Source organism: Myotis brandtii, unplaced genomic scaffold (assembly GCF_000412655.1).
Source record: "Myotis brandtii unplaced genomic scaffold, ASM41265v1 scaffold27, whole genome shotgun sequence".
Lineage (NCBI taxonomy): Eukaryota > Metazoa > Chordata > Mammalia > Chiroptera > Vespertilionidae > Myotis > Myotis brandtii.
This window is the reverse complement of record NW_005360272.1, coordinates 809,710-828,988: the sequence shown is the minus strand read 5'-3', so window position 1 is coordinate 828,988 and position 19,279 is coordinate 809,710. Positions and strand designations below refer to the sequence as shown.

The 19,279-nt window shown below is 45.9% G+C and overlaps 1 protein-coding gene across 1 annotated transcript; it reads left to right on the top strand.

Annotated features, from left to right (window-relative positions):
• The first annotated feature begins 241 nt into the window (after positions 1 to 241).
• On the top strand, positions 242 to 16,444 carry TGIF2 (TGFB-induced factor homeobox 2). Its single transcript, XM_005868474.2, has 2 exons — positions 242 to 557; positions 13,731 to 16,444. The coding sequence occupies exons 1-2, from the start codon at positions 366 to 368 to the stop codon at positions 14,250 to 14,252; spliced, it is 714 nt and encodes a 237-aa protein (XP_005868536.1). The 5' UTR covers positions 242 to 365; the 3' UTR covers positions 14,253 to 16,444.
• The last annotated feature ends 2,835 nt before the right edge of the window (positions 16,445 to 19,279 follow it).

Below are 19,279 nucleotides of genomic sequence, written 5' to 3'. Positions count from 1 at the left end.
ACTGCTTATTAATGAACTGCCATTTACAAGGAACATTTTGTAAAGTAAATGATTGTCTAACCACTATGCTGTACATCTGAAACGAATACAAAGTAATATTGAATGTAAACTAATTGGAGAAACTTCTAAATTAAAAAAAAAAAATGAGCTGCTATTTAGTTCAGTAGTTATCTACTGAAATAGAGGCATTTTGGACTCACCCCTTCTAGGTTGCCTAGGCTGTGGAATGTCCTGAGGCTCTAATAATGGTGTGTTTAGAGAATAGGAAGAGGGTGAGAAGCAGTGCATGGTAATGATATTATGTCCCCATCCCCTTTGTCACTTGTTCCAGGCTTGCCTGAGATCCAGCTTAGCCCTTAGACATCATGTCAGACAGTGATCTGGGTGAGGATGAAGGCCTCCTCTCCCTGGCAGGCAAGAGGAAGCGCAGAGGGAACCTGCCCAAGGAGTCAGTAAAGATCCTCCGTGACTGGCTGTACTTGCACCGCTACAATGCCTACCCCTCTGAGCAGGAGAAGCTAAGCCTTTCTGGACAAACCAATCTGTCTGTGCTACAGGTAAGGAGCGGGGCAGCAGAAGATTGGGTTTTAGTCCTATCCCAGCCCTATCACTGGCTCACTGTGTGACCTTGGGCTGGTCACCTCCCTCTCTGGGCCTCAGTTTCTTCTTTGGTCAGATGAGAACACCCAGTCCCCCTGCCACAAAGAAGGACAGTGACATGAGGTCATTGCAGCTAGATTTCAGATTTTTTTGAGAGTTCTGAAGAGGCAAGGAATTGTGTTGATGTCTAGGTGTCTCGTTAACATTGGAGGCCGTGGGAAGGTGAGAATGCATTGAGTGTCTGGAGTTCGGCCCCAGCCCAGAGTGATGCTTGGATGTGACTTGGTGGCAGGGGACAGCTGGTGATCTGCAGTGTTGGAATCATGGTCAAAGAAAGGGCAAAAGTGAGATTCTGGGTTCAAAACCCAGTTCTGCCACATAGAAGCTGTGGACCACATCTTGATTTCCCCATCTATTAAGTGGGGGTTCCAATCCTCTCCTGCCTGACTGAACTGTTGTGAGGAACAAATTCAGAACTGGATGTGAAAGTGCTTTGAGTACTTCATAAGATATTTATCAAAGTGCAAGACACTGCCTCAGTTGCCAACATGTAGGTGTTTTGTATAAGTGCTGAGGCAGGACACCCCAGTCTGCCTTGCCTCCAATTTGGCTCTCACCTACCTGGGAGACACGGAGCAGGGCCTCAGCCTAGCAAAGGCCCACCCCCCTTTCCACTTCTGTCCTTTCCTAGACCACTTCTCCAATCCATGATATGGTTTCTCCCTCCTTCCCTTGCCCCACTGTGAACTTCCCAGGTCTTCCCAGCTCTTGTCCCTCCTCCATGAAGTGTCATGGTGAGTATTCAATCCTCAGAACTCCTGTCACCTGACTTACACTCGCCGGGCAGTGGTTGATTGTAGTCTGCCTACAAGAAAGGCTTTCGCGTCACAAAACCTGACTCGGATCCCATCTTCTCCACAAGAGGTAGCTTTGACCTGGGCCATGTCACTGCCTCCTCACTGAACCTTGAGTTTCCCCTTATGAAAAAGGGAGGTGATTGTAGCATTTTCGCAGTGTGTAAGGAGGAGGGACGGAGAAGAATTCAAGGCACACTGTGAGGTGTTTGGCAGAGTCAGTGCTTCTGCTCTCCTTTTTCTCCTCATCTCTCCTAGATCATAGGTCTTGGACTGACCCCAGGTGTCTAGCAGTGCCTGGCTCCTTACAGTGTACTGCCAAGCACTCCACTATGCCCATCTCTATGCTGGACAGAGTTGGGATCCCAGAGAGGAACCAGACTCATTCCTACCCGCAAGGAGTGTGTATTCTTGGATGCAGTAGCAGGAAAGACTTGGTCACTGATGTTTGCAAAAAGTGATCACTGCTGGGACAGAAAGCAGCAGAGAGCCAGGGCAGGGCTTCTGCCCTGGAGCCTGAGAGCCAGTATTACCTAGATAGCCTCTTTGCTGGTCTCCTGCCTCCAGCCTTGTTCCTTTTAAGTCTATTCTCTTAAACACTAAAGTGCAATTCTGATTGTGTCACACACTCCACAGACCCTATTGACTTCAAGATAAAGTTCAAACTTAGGTACTCAGCAGCCTCATCTCTCAGTTCTTCCTGCCCCTGGAGCCCTTGAGCCCTCTGGGCCTCCAGGCCTTCTCCCTTGGCTTCTTCCTGACCTTTCTGATCCTGGTTCATTCACTCCATTTCAGCATGTTCTTTGGAAAGCATCTGATTTTCCCAGCCTAGGTGTGAGGCCACTGCTGTGTATTCCCACTGTGCCTCATACCTGCACTGTCAAACCACTGGTCACACTATAATGAAATTGCTTTTTGTCAGGGACACTGTTTCTCAATTTAAAGAAAATATTTTTATTATCACATCACTTATGAACAAATTGAAAACTGGGTAAAAAACCTCTTGCTTTTGCTCTTATACATAACTATAAAATACACAGTTTTCCAAAGCAAATTAATGTAAAACCAGTGAGATTCCATCTAACGGCATCATTATAAATGGATGGTGTTATGCTGACTGGGCTGTGGTATGTGGTGTGACAGAGGCACCGACGGGAGTTGAGCAAGTCTGGGTTGCCGCAAGCCATGGTGCTCCTGCTCATAATCCCAACAGAAACACAAAGCCACAATGTTCTTGTGGAGAACTAGTGGGTCCCTAGGACAGCATATCCCCAGATCCCACTTAGAGAAATGTAGTTCTGGGGCAAGGGTTAGCTAGAGACTTCTGATGAAGGTGTAGGAGGAGTTCCAGTGGCCACCCAGCACTAGAGTCATGCCCAGAGTTCAAAAGCAGTGGGGACCACCTGGCACTCCTTGATGGAAACTATATTATGAATTCCCAGAGTACACCTCTGCTTGGAGGTCTTACGGGCACTTTAAGTTTCCTTGATAACTGATAACATCTCCAAGCTGGCCCTTTCCCTTTAGAAGGGTTCCTCTTGAAGCTCTTTCTCAGCTTATGTAGTCAGTCACCAGTTCCTATACATACCCCTTAAATATTTCTGGAATAAGGCTTCTTTTCTATCTGGACCTGCTACCCTTGTCTGATCACTTGTCACCCCTCTACTTAAAATTAAAACCCTTCAATGGCTTCTGCCAACCTAATGACAACATCACCTGTCCCTATCTGTTGGCACCCCTCTCCATATTCCTGCCACACTGATTGATACCCCAGACCACTTTGCTCCGACCCGTGGAGGACCTCTGCCTTCCCACAGCACTAGGACTGGGTCAGCATTTGGATTCTTGACTGTAAATGCTTTTTACAATGCACTAAACTCTGGAGGCCTGATCTCATTTATCACTGTATCCCAGTGTTTAGCTCAGTACCACGTATCTGATAGGTGCTTCAGAAATAATTATTGAAGTGACAGAAAATGAAAATAAGTGTTAGAAATGTCAACAGGCAGGACCTCAGAAGTAAGGAAATGTGGTTCATCAATCTGGAAAAATGGGCTTAAGTTCCTGGAAGCATCTCTTTCCTGTATTTAATTTTTTTGTTTTAAGTGCCCTTTTTCTTTTTTTAATTGTTTAAAGTATTACATATGTCTCCTTTTTCCCTGATTGACCCCCCTCCACCTCCAAAGACAAGCCCCCACCCCCCAGTGTCTGTGTCTATTGCTTACACTAATATGCATGCATACAAGTCTTTTGGTTGATCTCTTACCCACCTCTCCCCTGCCTTCTCTCTGAGGTTGGACGGTCTGTTCAGTGTATTTAATTTTTAAGACTTCATTATTAAAAAAAAAAGACTTCATTATTTAAAACATTTGCAATACTGTATCCATAAAAAGAGAATATTCTAATGAACCCGTGGTACCAATCACCTGGCTTCAACAAGCATCCGCATTTTGCCAAGGCCTGTTTCCTCTTTCCCTGGGGACATCTCTTTTGATTGTCTCTTTTAACCGCCCAGGAGCTATCTCATTAGCAAGTCAATGAGTCACTTAACTAACTGGTTTGCTGGTACTTGCCCAGGGCTAGGCAGGTAGGATGGTGAGGCCAACTACAAAGGTCATTTGTGAAGGATTTTTCAGTGGAACCTATGACCCCCGCTCTAAGCCCTCTTTATTGCTGTGGTTTCTGACTGGTCTAAGGGGCTGTTTTGGGGAGGGAAGGTGAGTGTAGCAGGGAGGTTCTGGCTCCATTCCTTCACTCTGTAATATTGACTGGGGTTATGCTCCGCTCTAGGCCCAGTGCTGTGAGCTGGAAACTCCCTGCCCTTGGCTAGCCTCAGGGGAGGGAGGAGAGGAGGGAAGACATTATTTAAAAGACTAAGAATTTAATGCAATTAAATACCAATTCGGTGTCTGAAAGGCTTCTCTCAGGAAGCAGCATGTGAATGGAGTCTTGACAGTCTTGAAGGAATAGGGAGGTAAGGGCAGCAGTCCCTTGGGAATGGGGAACCAGACAGGTAAGAAAGGAGCCTGCTGGAGAAGCTGTAGTGGGCTGCTCTGTGGCAGGTGTGGCCTGGCCCGACACTCAGCAACACCTTACCCTTTGAAGCTGCTCTCCTGACTCTGATGCCAAAGCTAGCTGCCTCCCGATTCTTCCTGCCAGCAACCTGTCTCTCCACCTCAGGGCCTTTCATCTGTATGTATATCTTTTGACTTCTGTGTAAGCTTATTTGCTTAAATAAAGGGCTCGACCCACAAGGACAAATTACACCAGTGGGTTAAACCATTGGTTCCTAAGCCTGAGTGGCAGAACTCTGGGAAGCTTAAAAACACACATTTCTGACTTGCCCCCTTCCCCACCAGATCTATAAAGCAGGTGAGAAATAGCTATTTCTTTTATTTTCTCTTCTTTAGAGAGAGAGAGAAAAAAAACATTGACTTTTGTTTCACTTATGCATTCATTGGTTGATTCTTGTATGTGCCCTCACCAGAGATAGAACCTGCAACCTTGGCATAGTGGGATGACGCTCTTAACCAACTGAGCTACTTGGCCAGGGCCAAAATAGCTATTTCTTAGAATTACCCTCAAGGTGGTTTTAACATAGCCAGCCTGCCCTTAAGAGCACTTGGATGTGGTGATCACAACACAAATGGAGGTACCATGAGTTTGGGAAAGGTCTCTCCATGTCTTCACTTTCCTCTCCCCGCTTTTGCTTCTGTCTTTCACAGCTGAAAACACATTAAAATTGAAGCAATGTGTCGCCTTGTCAAATGCCCTGCTCTGCTCCTCATGGCCTTCATCCACTTCCTGGCCCCTCCCACTCCCATTTGCCACAGTGATTCCTCCCTTGTCCTTCATCTCAGCCACTGATAAAAATGAAAAAAAGACTGACAGGGCGGTAGCTGTTCGGACAGGGCCCTGTTTTATGGTGGAGACAGGCTTTCAGGCACCCAGTCTGTTTTGCCTTATCAATCACAGAATTCACCTTGGCATTGTCCCTACTCCCTCCCCAAGGACCTAGAGTTGGAGTGAGTCACATGCTCTACAACTGGCATTGGTGGTGCACTCAGGCCTCCTGCATTTACCCAGCCCCCCTCAGCTGTGCATTTCTATCGGATGAGAAGACAAAACAGACAGTAGTCTGCCAAGTTTTCTGCAGATGGGGGGCGGGGGGTGAGGGGTGTGAATATGGTGTGTGTGTGCGCGCGCACACGCGCGCATTTCTGCTGTTTTCAGAATTATAAGCCAAAATGGGAGGTGCAACTAGGGGCTAGATGCCCTCGCAGCTGTGAGAACACTCCCAGATTCCCTGCCCCAAGACTGCTTTCTCAACAGAAATATTCATCCTTATCTCCCTTGACCCAGGTCACTGTGATCTGTTTCCCCTGCATACAGGGGTGAGGTGGAGGGGTGCAGTGCTCTCCCGTAGCACAGGTAACTAAGGAGACAGTTGTGGACAGAGGGATGGAAGCAGTTGAACCAGGAGAAAAGGCCTTAGGCTGATTCTCTTCAGTCCTTTCACCTGCCTGGAACCAGGCTGTCTGAACCGGATATGTTTGCACAGATGACCTTGAGCAAATTCCTGAACCTCTGATCAGGATCTGTTTCTTGAACAGTTCAAATAAAACGGAGATCCTCACAGAGCCTGTTTCATAGGTTGTTGAAGATTAAATGAATAATTAGATGGGAAATGTTCAGAGCAACACCTGACATGTTTTGGTTAAACAAGTGTTTGCTTTTTTAGGATTATGATAATCATTATCCAGCTATCTGTCCCTCTGGTAAAACAGAGCAAAGCAGAGTAAGAATAGCAGTAGGGACCTTAAAGCCAGGAGACCTGGGTTTGAATCCCAGATTTATACTTGGGAGTCTATGTGACTTTGGGCAAGTTCTTTCTTCTCTTTGGGTTCCAGTTCCCCATTTGGTATTTTGGGGACACTGCTCACTACCCTTCCAGGCTTGTATGCAAATTAATAATGCAAGTGAGATGGCCGACATGATAACCTGGTGTCCGGAGTGCTTAGTTAGTTCCCTCACTTCATTGCACCCAGTTGTCAGCCTTATCCTTGGGGATCCCTTGCAGCTCTTGCCAGGATTCAGCTCAGCCAGTGTCTGAGAGGGACTTGGGAAAAATGGTACGGGGTTGTGTGTGCTCAGTAGTACTGGTTGGACCATGGAGGTGCAAAGGGATAAGTGAGAACCCCAGGGTCAGGGTCCTTCCAGGCTGCCCAGGAGAAGGGAGAGAAGGCCCACAAGAAGGCTCTGCCCTGCCCAGGAGCTTTCCCATCCTGACAGAGCCAGGGGCCTAGTACTGTCCTTGGATCACCTGTGGAATGGATGCAGCTATAGTCTGCTAGGCAAAGACCCATGCCAAATCCAGGCACCAGCTCCTGTCATAGGAGGCTAGCCTTTCAGCTGTGTAGACACGGAGTTCATAGGAAGATGGTATCCAAGGGCTTGCCAGGATATCAACCAAGAAAGGTGATGGTCAGAGGTAGAATTGATACAGGAGCCCTGAAGAGAGCTGGGCCTTTGATTCATTCAGTGAACATTAGAGGAATGTTTGGAGCAACATCATGCATTGCTGCAGCCCATACAGTTCCCAGTATCCCAGCCACAGGAGATGAAGGGGGAGGGATTCTCATCTTTTCTTCCTCCTGGTGCATGCTCTGTGCGTATCTGGATAAACTGAGAGAGGAGACAGGATCAAGAGAAGGACCTAGAGTGGAATTCAGGTCAAGCCACTGTTTAAGCCTTTAGTCTTTTTTTTTTTGGTCTTTTTTTTTTTTTTTCCAGAGAGGAAGGGAGAGAGAGACAGAGATAGAAACATTGATGTATTGATCAGCTGCCTCCTGCATGCCCCTTACTGGGGATCAAGCCCACAAACTGGGCATGTGCTCTGACCAGGAATCAGACCTGTGATCTTCTGGTGCATGGGTCGACACTCAACCACTGAGCAACACCAGCTGGGCCCTTTAGTATTTTACCATGGTGTTCTGTCCTAGTGGGATCAGCCCTGCCTGCTTTTGTCAGTTTCTTAAACCAAACCCTTTCCTGCCTCAGCACCTTGACATTTGCTGTTCCCTCTGTCTAGAACATTCTTCCCTCAGTTTTCTATAAGGCTGGCTTTCTTTTTAATATATTTTTATTTCAGAGAGGAAGGGAGAGGGAGAGAGAGATAGAAATATCAATGATGAGAGAGAATCATTGATTGGTTGCCTCCTGCACACCCCCTATTGGGGATTGAGCCCGCAACCCAGGCATGTGCCCTTTAACGAATCGAACCCAGGACCCTTCAGTCTGCAGACCGACACTCTGTCCACTGAGCCAAACCAGCTAGGGCAAGGCTGGCTTTCTTTTAGGTCTCAGCCTTCCCAGACCTCTTGTCTATGGTAGTCTCTCTTATCTTTCTATGCTATGCTTTTATTCCTGTCTGTTTCCTCCCTGGCACTTATTGGTGTCTCTTGTCATATTTGTTCATTGCCAGTCTCCACAACCAGGACTATAAGCACCACGGGGCAGAGTGCATGTCTGTTTAATTCACAAAGGGATCACCAGTACTAAGAACTAGGTACTCAAATAAGTATTATCTGAGTAAGCACGAAGCCTTGAAAGGGAGAGCAATAGGAAAGTGAGAAGTTCTAACCTGACTGTTTTGATGAATAAAGTAAGTTGGGCTCTGAGGCCCTGTGACAGCCTGAGGGAGGTTCATAGAGGAGGGACTCCTCCTCCTCCAGGTTCAGAGGCCCAGGCTTGGGGACCCATGGTTAGAGGTGGACACTCCTGCCTGACTTCTCCAGGCTGAGGTTTACGAATGTTCATCAGTAAAATAGGAATTGATCAAAGTCATAGACCTGATGTAATTATGAGAAAAATGTGTAGATGTTTAGTGCTCAGTAATTGGAAGCTATGGGAAAACTCTTCACAGCGAAAGCTCTCAGAAAGATGCCCAGATCTGTGGATACCTTCCTACCAGGCCACACCCAATATCCACAGTTTCTAATGTTTCTTCTCTCCTGTTACCTCTGAGATAGCAAGAAAGTTATTAGGCTGCTTTTCCCCTTTGGTGACCCCTCCAGTGGAGGGCAAGAGGAAGAAGGACTTGGGGAAAATGGTAGGGGGAAGAAACTATTTTCTAGTCTAATCCATAACTTTTAAAATAATGCCAGATGAGCTATTGTAGGATCTGTCTTGCCATTTCCAGGCCATTAGGAGTAATTGAGAGGAAAGAGGATATGAGTGGTTGATCTTTTAGATCAGGGATGTAGGCAGTCGGAAACATAGGGATGGAGAATGTCCAGCCTGCAAACTGTGTAAGGCTTGTGAAATCATTTGGTCTGGCCCTGCCAAGGCATTAGGGGTGAGTTAATTAAATGTTTGACCAAATATAGCAGGCTAATTATTAAGTTGATAATTTTGTATGGCTCTCAAATAAAGTTATAAATCTGCAAATGGCCCTTGACAGAAAAAAAAAAACGGTTCCCACCCCTTTTGTTTTATTTTTTAAATATATATATATTTTTATGTTGGAGAAGAAGGGAAAGGGAGAGAGAGATGGAAACATCAATGATGAGAGAGAATCACTGACCAGCTGCCTCCTGCACACCCCACACTAGGGATCAAGCCCACAACCTGGACATTTCTCACTGAGAATTAAACCATGACCTCCTGGTTCATTGACGCTCAACCACCAAGCTACGCCTGTTTTTTAAAATTCTCACCTGAGGATATTTTTTTCCATCAGTTTTTAAGAGAGAGTGGAAGGGAGGGAGGAAGAGGCAGAGAGAGAAACATCAATGTGAGAGAGACACACTGATTGGTTGTCTCCCACACATGCTGGACACGGCCTGGGATTGAACCTGCAAACCCAGGTATGTGCCCTTGACCAGGAATTGAACCCACAACCTTTTGGTGCCTGGACCAGAGAGGTGTTTTGAATCTATTTCCTCTCCTCTAGCCCTATGCTGATATCTTAGATCAGCTAAGGCTTAGAGGAGTAGCCATTCTCAGGTGGAAAGGAGGGCACTTCAGAAAAAAAAATGTGATGTGCAAAAGGCATCATGGAGCTATTTAAAGAAGAAAAAAAAAAAAACAGCACAGGGCCTGATGAAGGGCTGGTGAGCAATTTCACATGCTAAAGAACACAAGGACTGGAAATAGAGGCCATGGCAGGGGAGGGTTTAACACCAGGTTTGGGTGTCTAAACTTGACCTTGTAGGCAGTCGGAAACATATGGCAGTTTTCTAGAATAGGAATAACAGTCATTGCATTTTATTTATTTATTTTTATTATTTTTTTAATCCTCACCCGAGGATATTTTTTTCCATTGATTTTTCAGAGAGAGTGGAAGAGAGAGGGAAAGACAGAAACATCGATGTGAGAGAAACACATTGATTGGTTGCCTCCTGCACGCACCCCGACCAGGGCCCAGGCTGGGGAGGAGCCTGCAGCCGAGATATATACCCTTGTCTGGAATCGGATCTGACCAACCACTGAGCAACACCAGCTGGGCCCTTTAGTATTTTACCATGGTGTTCTGTCCTAGTGGGATCAGCCCTGCCTGCTTTTGTCAGTTTCTTAAACCAAACCCTTTCCTGCCTCAGCACCTTGACATTTGCTGTTCCCTCTGTCTAGAACATTCTTCCCTCAGTTTTCTATAAGGCTGGCTTTCTTTTTAATATATTTTTATTTCAGAGAGGAAGGGAGAGGGAGAGAGAGATAGAAATATCAATGATGAGAGAGAATCATTGATTGGTTGCCTCCTGCACACCCCCTATTGGGGATTGAGCCCGCAACCCAGGCATGTGCCCTTTAACGAATCGAACCCAGGACCCTTCAGTCTGCAGACCGACACTCTGTCCACTGAGCCAAACCAGCTAGGGCAAGGCTGGCTTTCTTTTAGGTCTCAGCCTTCCCAGACCTCTTGTCTATGGTAGTCTCTCTTATCTTTCTATGCTATGCTTTTATTCCTGTCTGTTTCCTCCCTGGCACTTATTGGTGTCTCTTGTCATATTTGTTCATTGCCAGTCTCCACAACCAGGACTATAAGCACCACGGGGCAGAGTGCATGTCTGTTTAATTCACAAAGGGATCACCAGTACTAAGAACTAGGTACTCAAATAAGTATTATCTGAGTAAGCACGAAGCCTTGAAAGGGAGAGCAATAGGAAAGTGAGAAGTTCTAACCTGACTGTTTTGATGAATAAAGTAAGTTGGGCTCTGAGGCCCTGTGACAGCCTGAGGGAGGTTCATAGAGGAGGGACTCCTCCTCCTCCAGGTTCAGAGGCCCAGGCTTGGGGACCCATGGTTAGAGGTGGACACTCCTGCCTGACTTCTCCAGGCTGAGGTTTACGAATGTTCATCAGTAAAATAGGAATTGATCAAAGTCATAGACCTGATGTAATTATGAGAAAAATGTGTAGATGTTTAGTGCTCAGTAATTGGAAGCTATGGGAAAACTCTTCACAGCGAAAGCTCTCAGAAAGATGCCCAGATCTGTGGATACCTTCCTACCAGGCCACACCCAATATCCACAGTTTCTAATGTTTCTTCTCTCCTGTTACCTCTGAGATAGCAAGAAAGTTATTAGGCTGCTTTTCCCCTTTGGTGACCCCTCCAGTGGAGGGCAAGAGGAAGAAGGACTTGGGGAAAATGGTAGGGGGAAGAAACTATTTTCTAGTCTAATCCATAACTTTTAAAATAATGCCAGATGAGCTATTGTAGGATCTGTCTTGCCATTTCCAGGCCATTAGGAGTAATTGAGAGGAAAGAGGATATGAGTGGTTGATCTTTTAGATCAGGGATGTAGGCAGTCGGAAACATAGGGATGGAGAATGTCCAGCCTGCAAACTGTGTAAGGCTTGTGAAATCATTTGGTCTGGCCCTGCCAAGGCATTAGGGGTGAGTTAATTAAATGTTTGACCAAATATAGCAGGCTAATTATTAAGTTGATAATTTTGTATGGCTCTCAAATAAAGTTATAAATCTGCAAATGGCCCTTGACAGAAAAAAAAAAACGGTTCCCACCCCTTTTGTTTTATTTTTTAAATATATATATATTTTTATGTTGGAGAAGAAGGGAAAGGGAGAGAGAGATGGAAACATCAATGATGAGAGAGAATCACTGACCAGCTGCCTCCTGCACACCCCACACTAGGGATCAAGCCCACAACCTGGACATTTCTCACTGAGAATTAAACCATGACCTCCTGGTTCATTGACGCTCAACCACCAAGCTACGCCTGTTTTTTAAAATTCTCACCTGAGGATATTTTTTTCCATCAGTTTTTAAGAGAGAGTGGAAGGGAGGGAGGAAGAGGCAGAGAGAGAAACATCAATGTGAGAGAGACACACTGATTGGTTGTCTCCCACACATGCTGGACACGGCCTGGGATTGAACCTGCAAACCCAGGTATGTGCCCTTGACCAGGAATTGAACCCACAACCTTTTGGTGCCTGGACCAGAGAGGTGTTTTGAATCTATTTCCTCTCCTCTAGCCCTATGCTGATATCTTAGATCAGCTAAGGCTTAGAGGAGTAGCCATTCTCAGGTGGAAAGGAGGGCACTTCAGAAAAAAAAATGTGATGTGCAAAAGGCATCATGGAGCTATTTAAAGAAGAAAAAAAAAAAAACAGCACAGGGCCTGATGAAGGGCTGGTGAGCAATTTCACATGCTAAAGAACACAAGGACTGGAAATAGAGGCCATGGCAGGGGAGGGTTTAACACCAGGTTTGGGTGTCTAAACTTGACCTTGTAGGCAGTCGGAAACATATGGCAGTTTTCTAGAATAGGAATAACAGTCATTGCATTTTATTTATTTATTTTTATTATTTTTTTAATCCTCACCCGAGGATATTTTTTTCCATTGATTTTTCAGAGAGAGTGGAAGAGAGAGGGAAAGACAGAAACATCGATGTGAGAGAAACACATTGATTGGTTGCCTCCTGCACGCACCCCGACCAGGGCCCAGGCTGGGGAGGAGCCTGCAGCCGAGATATATACCCTTGTCTGGAATCGGATCTGACACCCTTTGGTCCGCAGGCTGATGCTCTATCCACTGAGCCAAACCTGCTAGGGCAACAGTCATTGCATTTTAGAAAGAGAAGTGACAACTAGTGAAGAGGCTGGGCGGGAGAGCCATGAAGCTGTTAAAAAGATGTCTTGGCTTTGCAGCATAACTCTTAACAGTGAGAAACACTTGAACAGTGAGAAATTTCATGCCTCATGCATAGGTCCAAAGAGATTGATCTAAACAGTGAATTAGATGGGAATGGGGTCAACGTTAAATGGGAGCTTTCTGGGCAGCATGTATGAAAAAAGACTTAAGGATGTTGGTTGAATGCACATTCAACTGGAGCCACTGATCCTAGTTTTGCCTGGAAACAGTCATTTTCTTCTTTCTGACATTCTTTGGTGTCTTTATAGAAATTTAGGAGTGAATTACCTTGGCACCAGGTCCTTTCATTTCCCATTTCCCAAATAGAACAAACATTTGTCATCTCATCACACCCTCTGTAGCAAGTTGCTCTTTTGCTTAAAACCCTCCTACACTCCCCATCACCCTTAGAATAAAGAACCAAATCCCCACCATCGAGGTAAGCTCTAGTTACCACTCTTAGCTTCAGCCCTTGGAGCTAAGCTGTTCCTTGTCTGAGCTCCTCAGAGGCACTCTGCTTCCACCTGTTACAGGGTCTTTTCAGATGTTGATCCCCCTAAATCAGTGGTTCTCAACCTTCCTAATGCCGTGACCCTTTAATACAGTTCCTCATGTTGTGGTGACCCCCAATTTCATTGTTACAAATTGAACATAATTAAAGCATAGTGATTAATCACAAAAACAGTATGTAATTATATATGTGTTTTCCGATGGTCTTGGGCGACTCCTGTGAAAGGATCGTTCGACTCCCAAAGGGGTCGCGACCCACAGGTTGAGAACCGCTGCCCTAAATCTACCATTCCTCTCCCTTCCCACCTAAACTACTACTCATCCTTCAGATCTCAATTTAGGAGCCATTTCTTCAGAGAATACCGCCCTGAATCCACAAAGACTAGATTGGGTCTCCAACAGCACACCATTATACCTTCCCTTCATTGGATAAATCATTGTTGCAATTTTATATTCATTTGTATGATTTCTTTAACTCTCTTCCCAACATGAACCTTTCTGAGGACTGTGATTGTGTGTGTCATTTGCTGCTATATTATGGGGCCTGACATAGGTGCTTCATAGCTGGTTTTAATTGAGTGAACTGATCATAGTCTCTTATACTCATTTCAGATATGTAACTGGTTCATCAACGCTCGGCGGCGGCTTCTCCCAGACATGCTTCGGAAGGATGGCCAAGACCCCAACCAATACACCATTTCCCGCCGAGGGGGCAAGGCCTCAGATGTGGCCCTCCCCCGTGGCAGCAGCCCCTCGGTGCTGGCTGTGTCTGTACCAGCCCCCACCAATGTGCTCTCCTTGTCTGTGTGCTCCATGCCACTCCACTCAGGCCAGGGGGAAAAGCCAGCAGCTCCCTTCCCACAAGGGGAGCTAGAACCCCCCAAGCCCCTGGTGACCCCTGGCAACACTCTCACCCTGCTGACCAGGGCTGAAGCCGGAAGCCCCACCGGTGGACTCTTCAACACACCCCCACCCACACCCCCAGAGCAGGACAAGGAGGACTTCAGCAGCTTCCAGCTACTGGTGGAGGTGGCACTACAGAGGGCTGCTGAGATGGAGCTTCAGAAGCAGCAGGACCTATCGCTGCCGTTACTGCACACTCCCATCCCCTTCGTCTCTGAAAACCCCAAGTAGGCATCTGCCCACAGGGGTGCTCGAGGCTCGAGCCAGCTGTCCTGGGTTTCTGTTTTGGTTCCCTTTCATACAGAGTTTTCTTTGGTTCACTGCCAAACATCAGGATCATCTCCTCTGTCCAGGATCTTCAGCAGGAAGACACCAGCTGGTGTCACTGCACTGTGATGGGGACCTCCTCTGCTGACTGCCTTTCTCCAGGCCTCCTCAGGTGATGAGACCAAGAGAGTGGAGACAGGCATGGTGCTGCTACTTCTCCAGAGAACCCACAGGACACCTTTGTTCCAGCTGCTTTCCTGGGCTGCACACAGGAAACCTGCCAAGTTCAGTCCTATGCTGGGTCCAGGTTGTCCCTGAGCTGGCTGCTCTGTTAAGCAGTGTGGACATTCCTAGTTCTTAAGTGTGAACAAAAGAAAAGAGGAACCCAGCAGGTAGAACAGACTCCAGTTGAATATTCAGGTTTTTTTCAAACTTGGTGTTCATCTCCCTTTTTGCTGTGGTTTGCATTCATGGGGGCAGCGAGCCCAGGTGTGGGGAATAAGAGTGCATTGTGTGACAGAGTCTGATGAACTGGGAATGATCCACCACTACAACAGGTGATCGTTTTACAAGGAAGGAGTATTTTTGTTTGGGGGACCAGTTAAATCTCTGCAGAATTCCTAATGGTTATTTTATTGTTGGTTTGGTTTACCCAAAAAAGGAGAGAAAGACTTTTACAGGCTTTGGCTTTTCTGGATCAGGAACCGAAGGAGGATAAAGCCAAAGCCAGCAAGAGGGTCCAACAGAGAATCTGACCAAACTTTCTAGGCACAGAGCAGAGAAGGATGATAAAACTGGAGAGGTGTTTTTTATATTTCTGTTTTTACTGTACTTTTTTGGGGGGGTTGGGGGGGAGGAAGCTAGACTGAGGCAGTAGGGTTTTATTTTTTTGTTTTTTCTCTTTAATGTTTTTCCCTTCTTTATCCTTGAAAGTTTTGCCCTGCAGCCTTTGGAGTCCTTTAGGTAAAGTTGGATTAGTGGCCAGAATGTCAAAAGCTCCATCTACTGGCAGCTTTTCCCACGGTGGTGGCAGGAAACTACTAGAAGAAGCAGGGAATAGTTTCCTGCCACCAGCTGCCTGAGGAACTGTCTTCAGAGGAGGCTGGGGCTGGAAATTATGAAGCCTGTTCACCCTGAGTCTTTTTGTGTTGCACCTTTCTTTAAATTGGAGTTGCAGAGGCTCCTGCCCTGAACTTCACAGCGAAACAGATCACAGTTGGTCTTGTTCTCCTCCCTCCTCCCCGTTTTTATTTTGTTGTTTCATTGCTGACAGTGCTCAATAGCAGTATACCCCATCTTTATATATCCTAAGAAACACTAATCCTAGGTTATTAGCCAAAATATTTTTGTTCTGAATAATATTGTTATTGGGCCAAAAGACAGGTCAGGAGCCCCAGCCTGTAGTTTCCTGAAGTTTCCAGGTCAGGCACAAGGGGAAGAGTTACTTGGTGTTGGCTGACTTGGTTAGGTCTGGCCAGGAGAAAAGGCAGAAACAGGTATTCTGTCCTTTCTGGGCTGATCTCTGAAGACTTCAGGAAGGCATCCTCATTTCTGAGTGGTTTAGCCCACCTCTTGGTGTGAGAGTGGGGATTAGTATTTACAGAGAGGGAGCTTTGCTCTGAGTGGGCAAGTTTCCTAAGCTCTCTCTCTTGCGTGCTCCCTCGTCCTGTGCCCTCTTTTTCCATGCCCTGGGTGGGTGGGAAGGGGATCAGGGATCCTCACCCTCCTCCAGCCCAGCTGGGGAAAAATGAACATGAACATGGCAGCTTCAAGATTAGTTGACGCTGCTGTTTGCCCAGCCTCTTCTACCCCACCCATGTCTGTGAGCCCGGGTCTGGTGTGACTGTTGTAAGATGCTTGTAGCAGGGTACTTTGGAAGTGTGTTGGGCTGGGGTGGGACTTTTCCTTCCAACAGTGCACTGAGCAATGGAGGTGGTGAGGGTGTGGGAGCCATGCTGCTGAATTCTGGTTGGCATTCCCCTCTCCCCTTTGTGCAAGATAGGGAGGCTGGGGGTGGGGCAGCCTCTGCTTGGTTTGGTTGTGAGATAAACCTGGAGGAGAAGCACAGTTATCCCATTGAAATAATTTGAGCAGAAAACTACTGTAAATAAGTTTTGTTTTTGTCTTTTGTCAAATAAAACTGTTTTTGGTTTGGTTTTGTTTTTTGTTTTTCAAGTACAAACAGATTGATCCACTGTGACCCAGGGCCCAGCCTGGAGATGGGGCAGTTGCCGAGTTCTTACTCTGCATTACCTTTTACCCGCTCTAGTAAACCACCTGTAAGTGTACATTCTGTAGCCTTACTTCCTTGGCCTCAACCCTGTTCCATATCCCATTCATCACGGTGTGCAGGGGGCATATGCATCCCAATCTGGACCAGTTTTCCCTGGGATCAACAGTGAGCTTTGGATTTTGCTAAGTGGTGAGGGGACTCAGGGAACTGGGAACTTTTTCCTCTCCCAATGAGGAAAGAGCATGATTACAGTATGAGGCTAGCACAAAAGCAGAGATGAGATGGATGTTGTAGTCATATCTGAAACCAGTACCACCTCTGGACCTCCCAATTACATAAGCTAGTAAATTCCATTTTTTAAATAAGCTAGCTGGGGGTTGCATTTCTGTCATAATGACTACATTATAATTACAGCCCAAACAGTACAAAATCTGCAAGAGTAGTAAACAGTCTTGCTATATGCCTGGGTCTGTGCTCTGTTCATTCTCTCTTAATTTCTGTATGCACACACAAGAAGTGAGATGCCCTTCTCAAAGGTAAAGAAACGAGAGATTTTTATTTGCCCACCTATTGGTGTGAGATTAGTATTTACAGAGAGGGAGCAAAGGATATGAATTCAAAAAGTGGAGCTAGGATATGAATTCAAGTCTGTCTTGTTTGAAGTCACCTTGAGTTCTACCCAGACCTTATTTGAACCAGTAATGGGCAACTCCCAGCCTATTGGCATCCAGCTATCTAACATGATTTGGGCTAAGCCCTAGAAACTTGTTCTACTGAACCAAATTGGCTTCTTTCTGATTTCTCCCTAGTATACCTGGATGAAGGATATCAAATCTCCCATAGGTCATGCTCCTTTAGGAATTTGGAGACAACTTCACTGCTCAAGTTCTGGAGATTAAAGAGCCCCAATTTAGCCATTCATTCACCCAAGGTCCTGGTTTCACCACTTCCCTCTGTCAATATCCCTCAAATTGGACACTTAGTCCTGGGGCTTGGCAGAATAGGAACATGCTAGAAGTGCTCTTCAAAGTAAGTTTCATACTCATTTTACATCTGGGAAACAATATTCCCATAAAAGGGGAAGTCACTGAGTGGTTCAACTGCCTCAGGAGAGATGGCTTACAAATTCAAAGAATGAAACCAAAGTGTCTTCTGTACTGAGCTTCAAATTGAAGAGCTCTGGGTGAAGAGGCACTTAGGTAATGAAAGTTGGCAGGGATAATGTGGCTAGGGCCTCTCTCCCCTCAAGCTAGAAATGTTACATAAGAACACCTACCTTTCCTGTAATAGTCTCATTGAAGAAAAAGCTTCTAAATGCATTTCTACTCTCTGGTCTTGACCCCCTCTTTATGCCCCTACTCTCAACAAAGGGGCCAGTGTGATGCTTCAAGCCCTTGGGTATCAATGTAAATGTAGACCCTGTATACAGCAGTATAAAAAGGGCGGTAGTTATGCACAATGGGGGAGTTCCTTTAGATTAATGGTAAAGGAAGGCCTCTTCCTCCCCACTGTTCTTGAAAGTGGTAATTGCTCCATGGAATTCACTGGGAAACTTCCCCAATTCAGCCTCATGGATAGGAATATCTAGGGTAGGATTCAGAACTCTGGATTTAAAACGTACACTCTAGTTTGGAAGCTGATAATGTGAAGGCTCCCAGAAGACAGGGCCCACATCTGCCTGGGGGTGGCTGTAACCTCACTATGCTGGAGCTATAGAGGAAAAGGTCTGAAACTCAGAGGGGATGTGGAAATAACTGAGTCACTGCTCTCAATGTTACTGGTTTCCAAAGCACTTCTCTGATCTAAGCCTGGGTTCAAATTCTGGCTCTGTCACTTCATTAGCTGTTGTGGCCATAGGCAAGACAGTTTACTACCCCAAACTTCAGTTTCCTTATCAATAAAATGGGAATATTCACCTCCTAGGAGGATGAAATAGGATGGTTATTATCTGGCCTCTCAGCCCTGTGCTGAGAGTAAAACAAAACAGTTAAAATAACTTGCCTCATACCACACAGCTTTTAGGTGCCAGAACTGGTACTAATTACCCAGAGTTCTCCAGCCTCAATATGCATCAAGATCATCAGGAGAGGTTACAAAGCTGCAAAATTCCCAGACCTCACCCCCAGAGAGCCCAGGAATTTGCACTACTCACTGATGCCACAGGAGAGTCTCATGCTATTGCTCCAGAGTCCCAATCATTTATAATCAGGACACTGGTTTATCCCCAGAAAACTGCTGGGTTGGGAACACAGCACCTTATCTTTCAAAGTAAAGAGGTGAGAGGAAGAGGATACTACGAAGTAGTCTCCTCAAACCATTTGACTTCCCCTTAAGCCCCTCAGGAGTCTATGGTGGCCTGAAAGTTAAGTACTGCCTCTGAGACTATCATTTTAATTTTCTATAAGCATCCTAGCCGGTTTGCTCAATGGGTAGAGCATTGGCCTGTGGACTGAAGGGTCCCAGGTTTGATTCCAGTCAAGGGCATGTACCTTGGTTGTGGGCTCGATCCAAAGTTGGGGGCGTGCAGGAGGCAGCTGATCGATGTTTCTCTCTCATTGATGTTTCTAACTCTCCATCCCTCTCCCTCTCTGTAAAAATCAATAAAAATATTTTTTAAAAATTACATAAGCAACCCACATTCACTATAGAAAAATGTTAAAAAGAAATCAAAGGAGAGGAGTTCAATACAGTGGTTAAGAGCCTGGTCAGCTTTTTTTTTTTTTTTTTTTAAGAAATACAATTCATAAATGAGTAGAGG

Bases quoted from the DNA above. Each gene is read 5' to 3' on its own strand.
- TGIF2 (XM_005868474.2), top strand. From the start codon at position 366: ATGTCAGACAGTGATCTGGGTGAGGATGAAGGCCTCCTCTCCCTGGCA. The intron at 558-13,730 runs GTAAGGAGCGGG...TACTCATTTCAG, and splicing joins CCAATCTGTCTGTGCTACAG to ATATGTAACTGGTTCATCAA.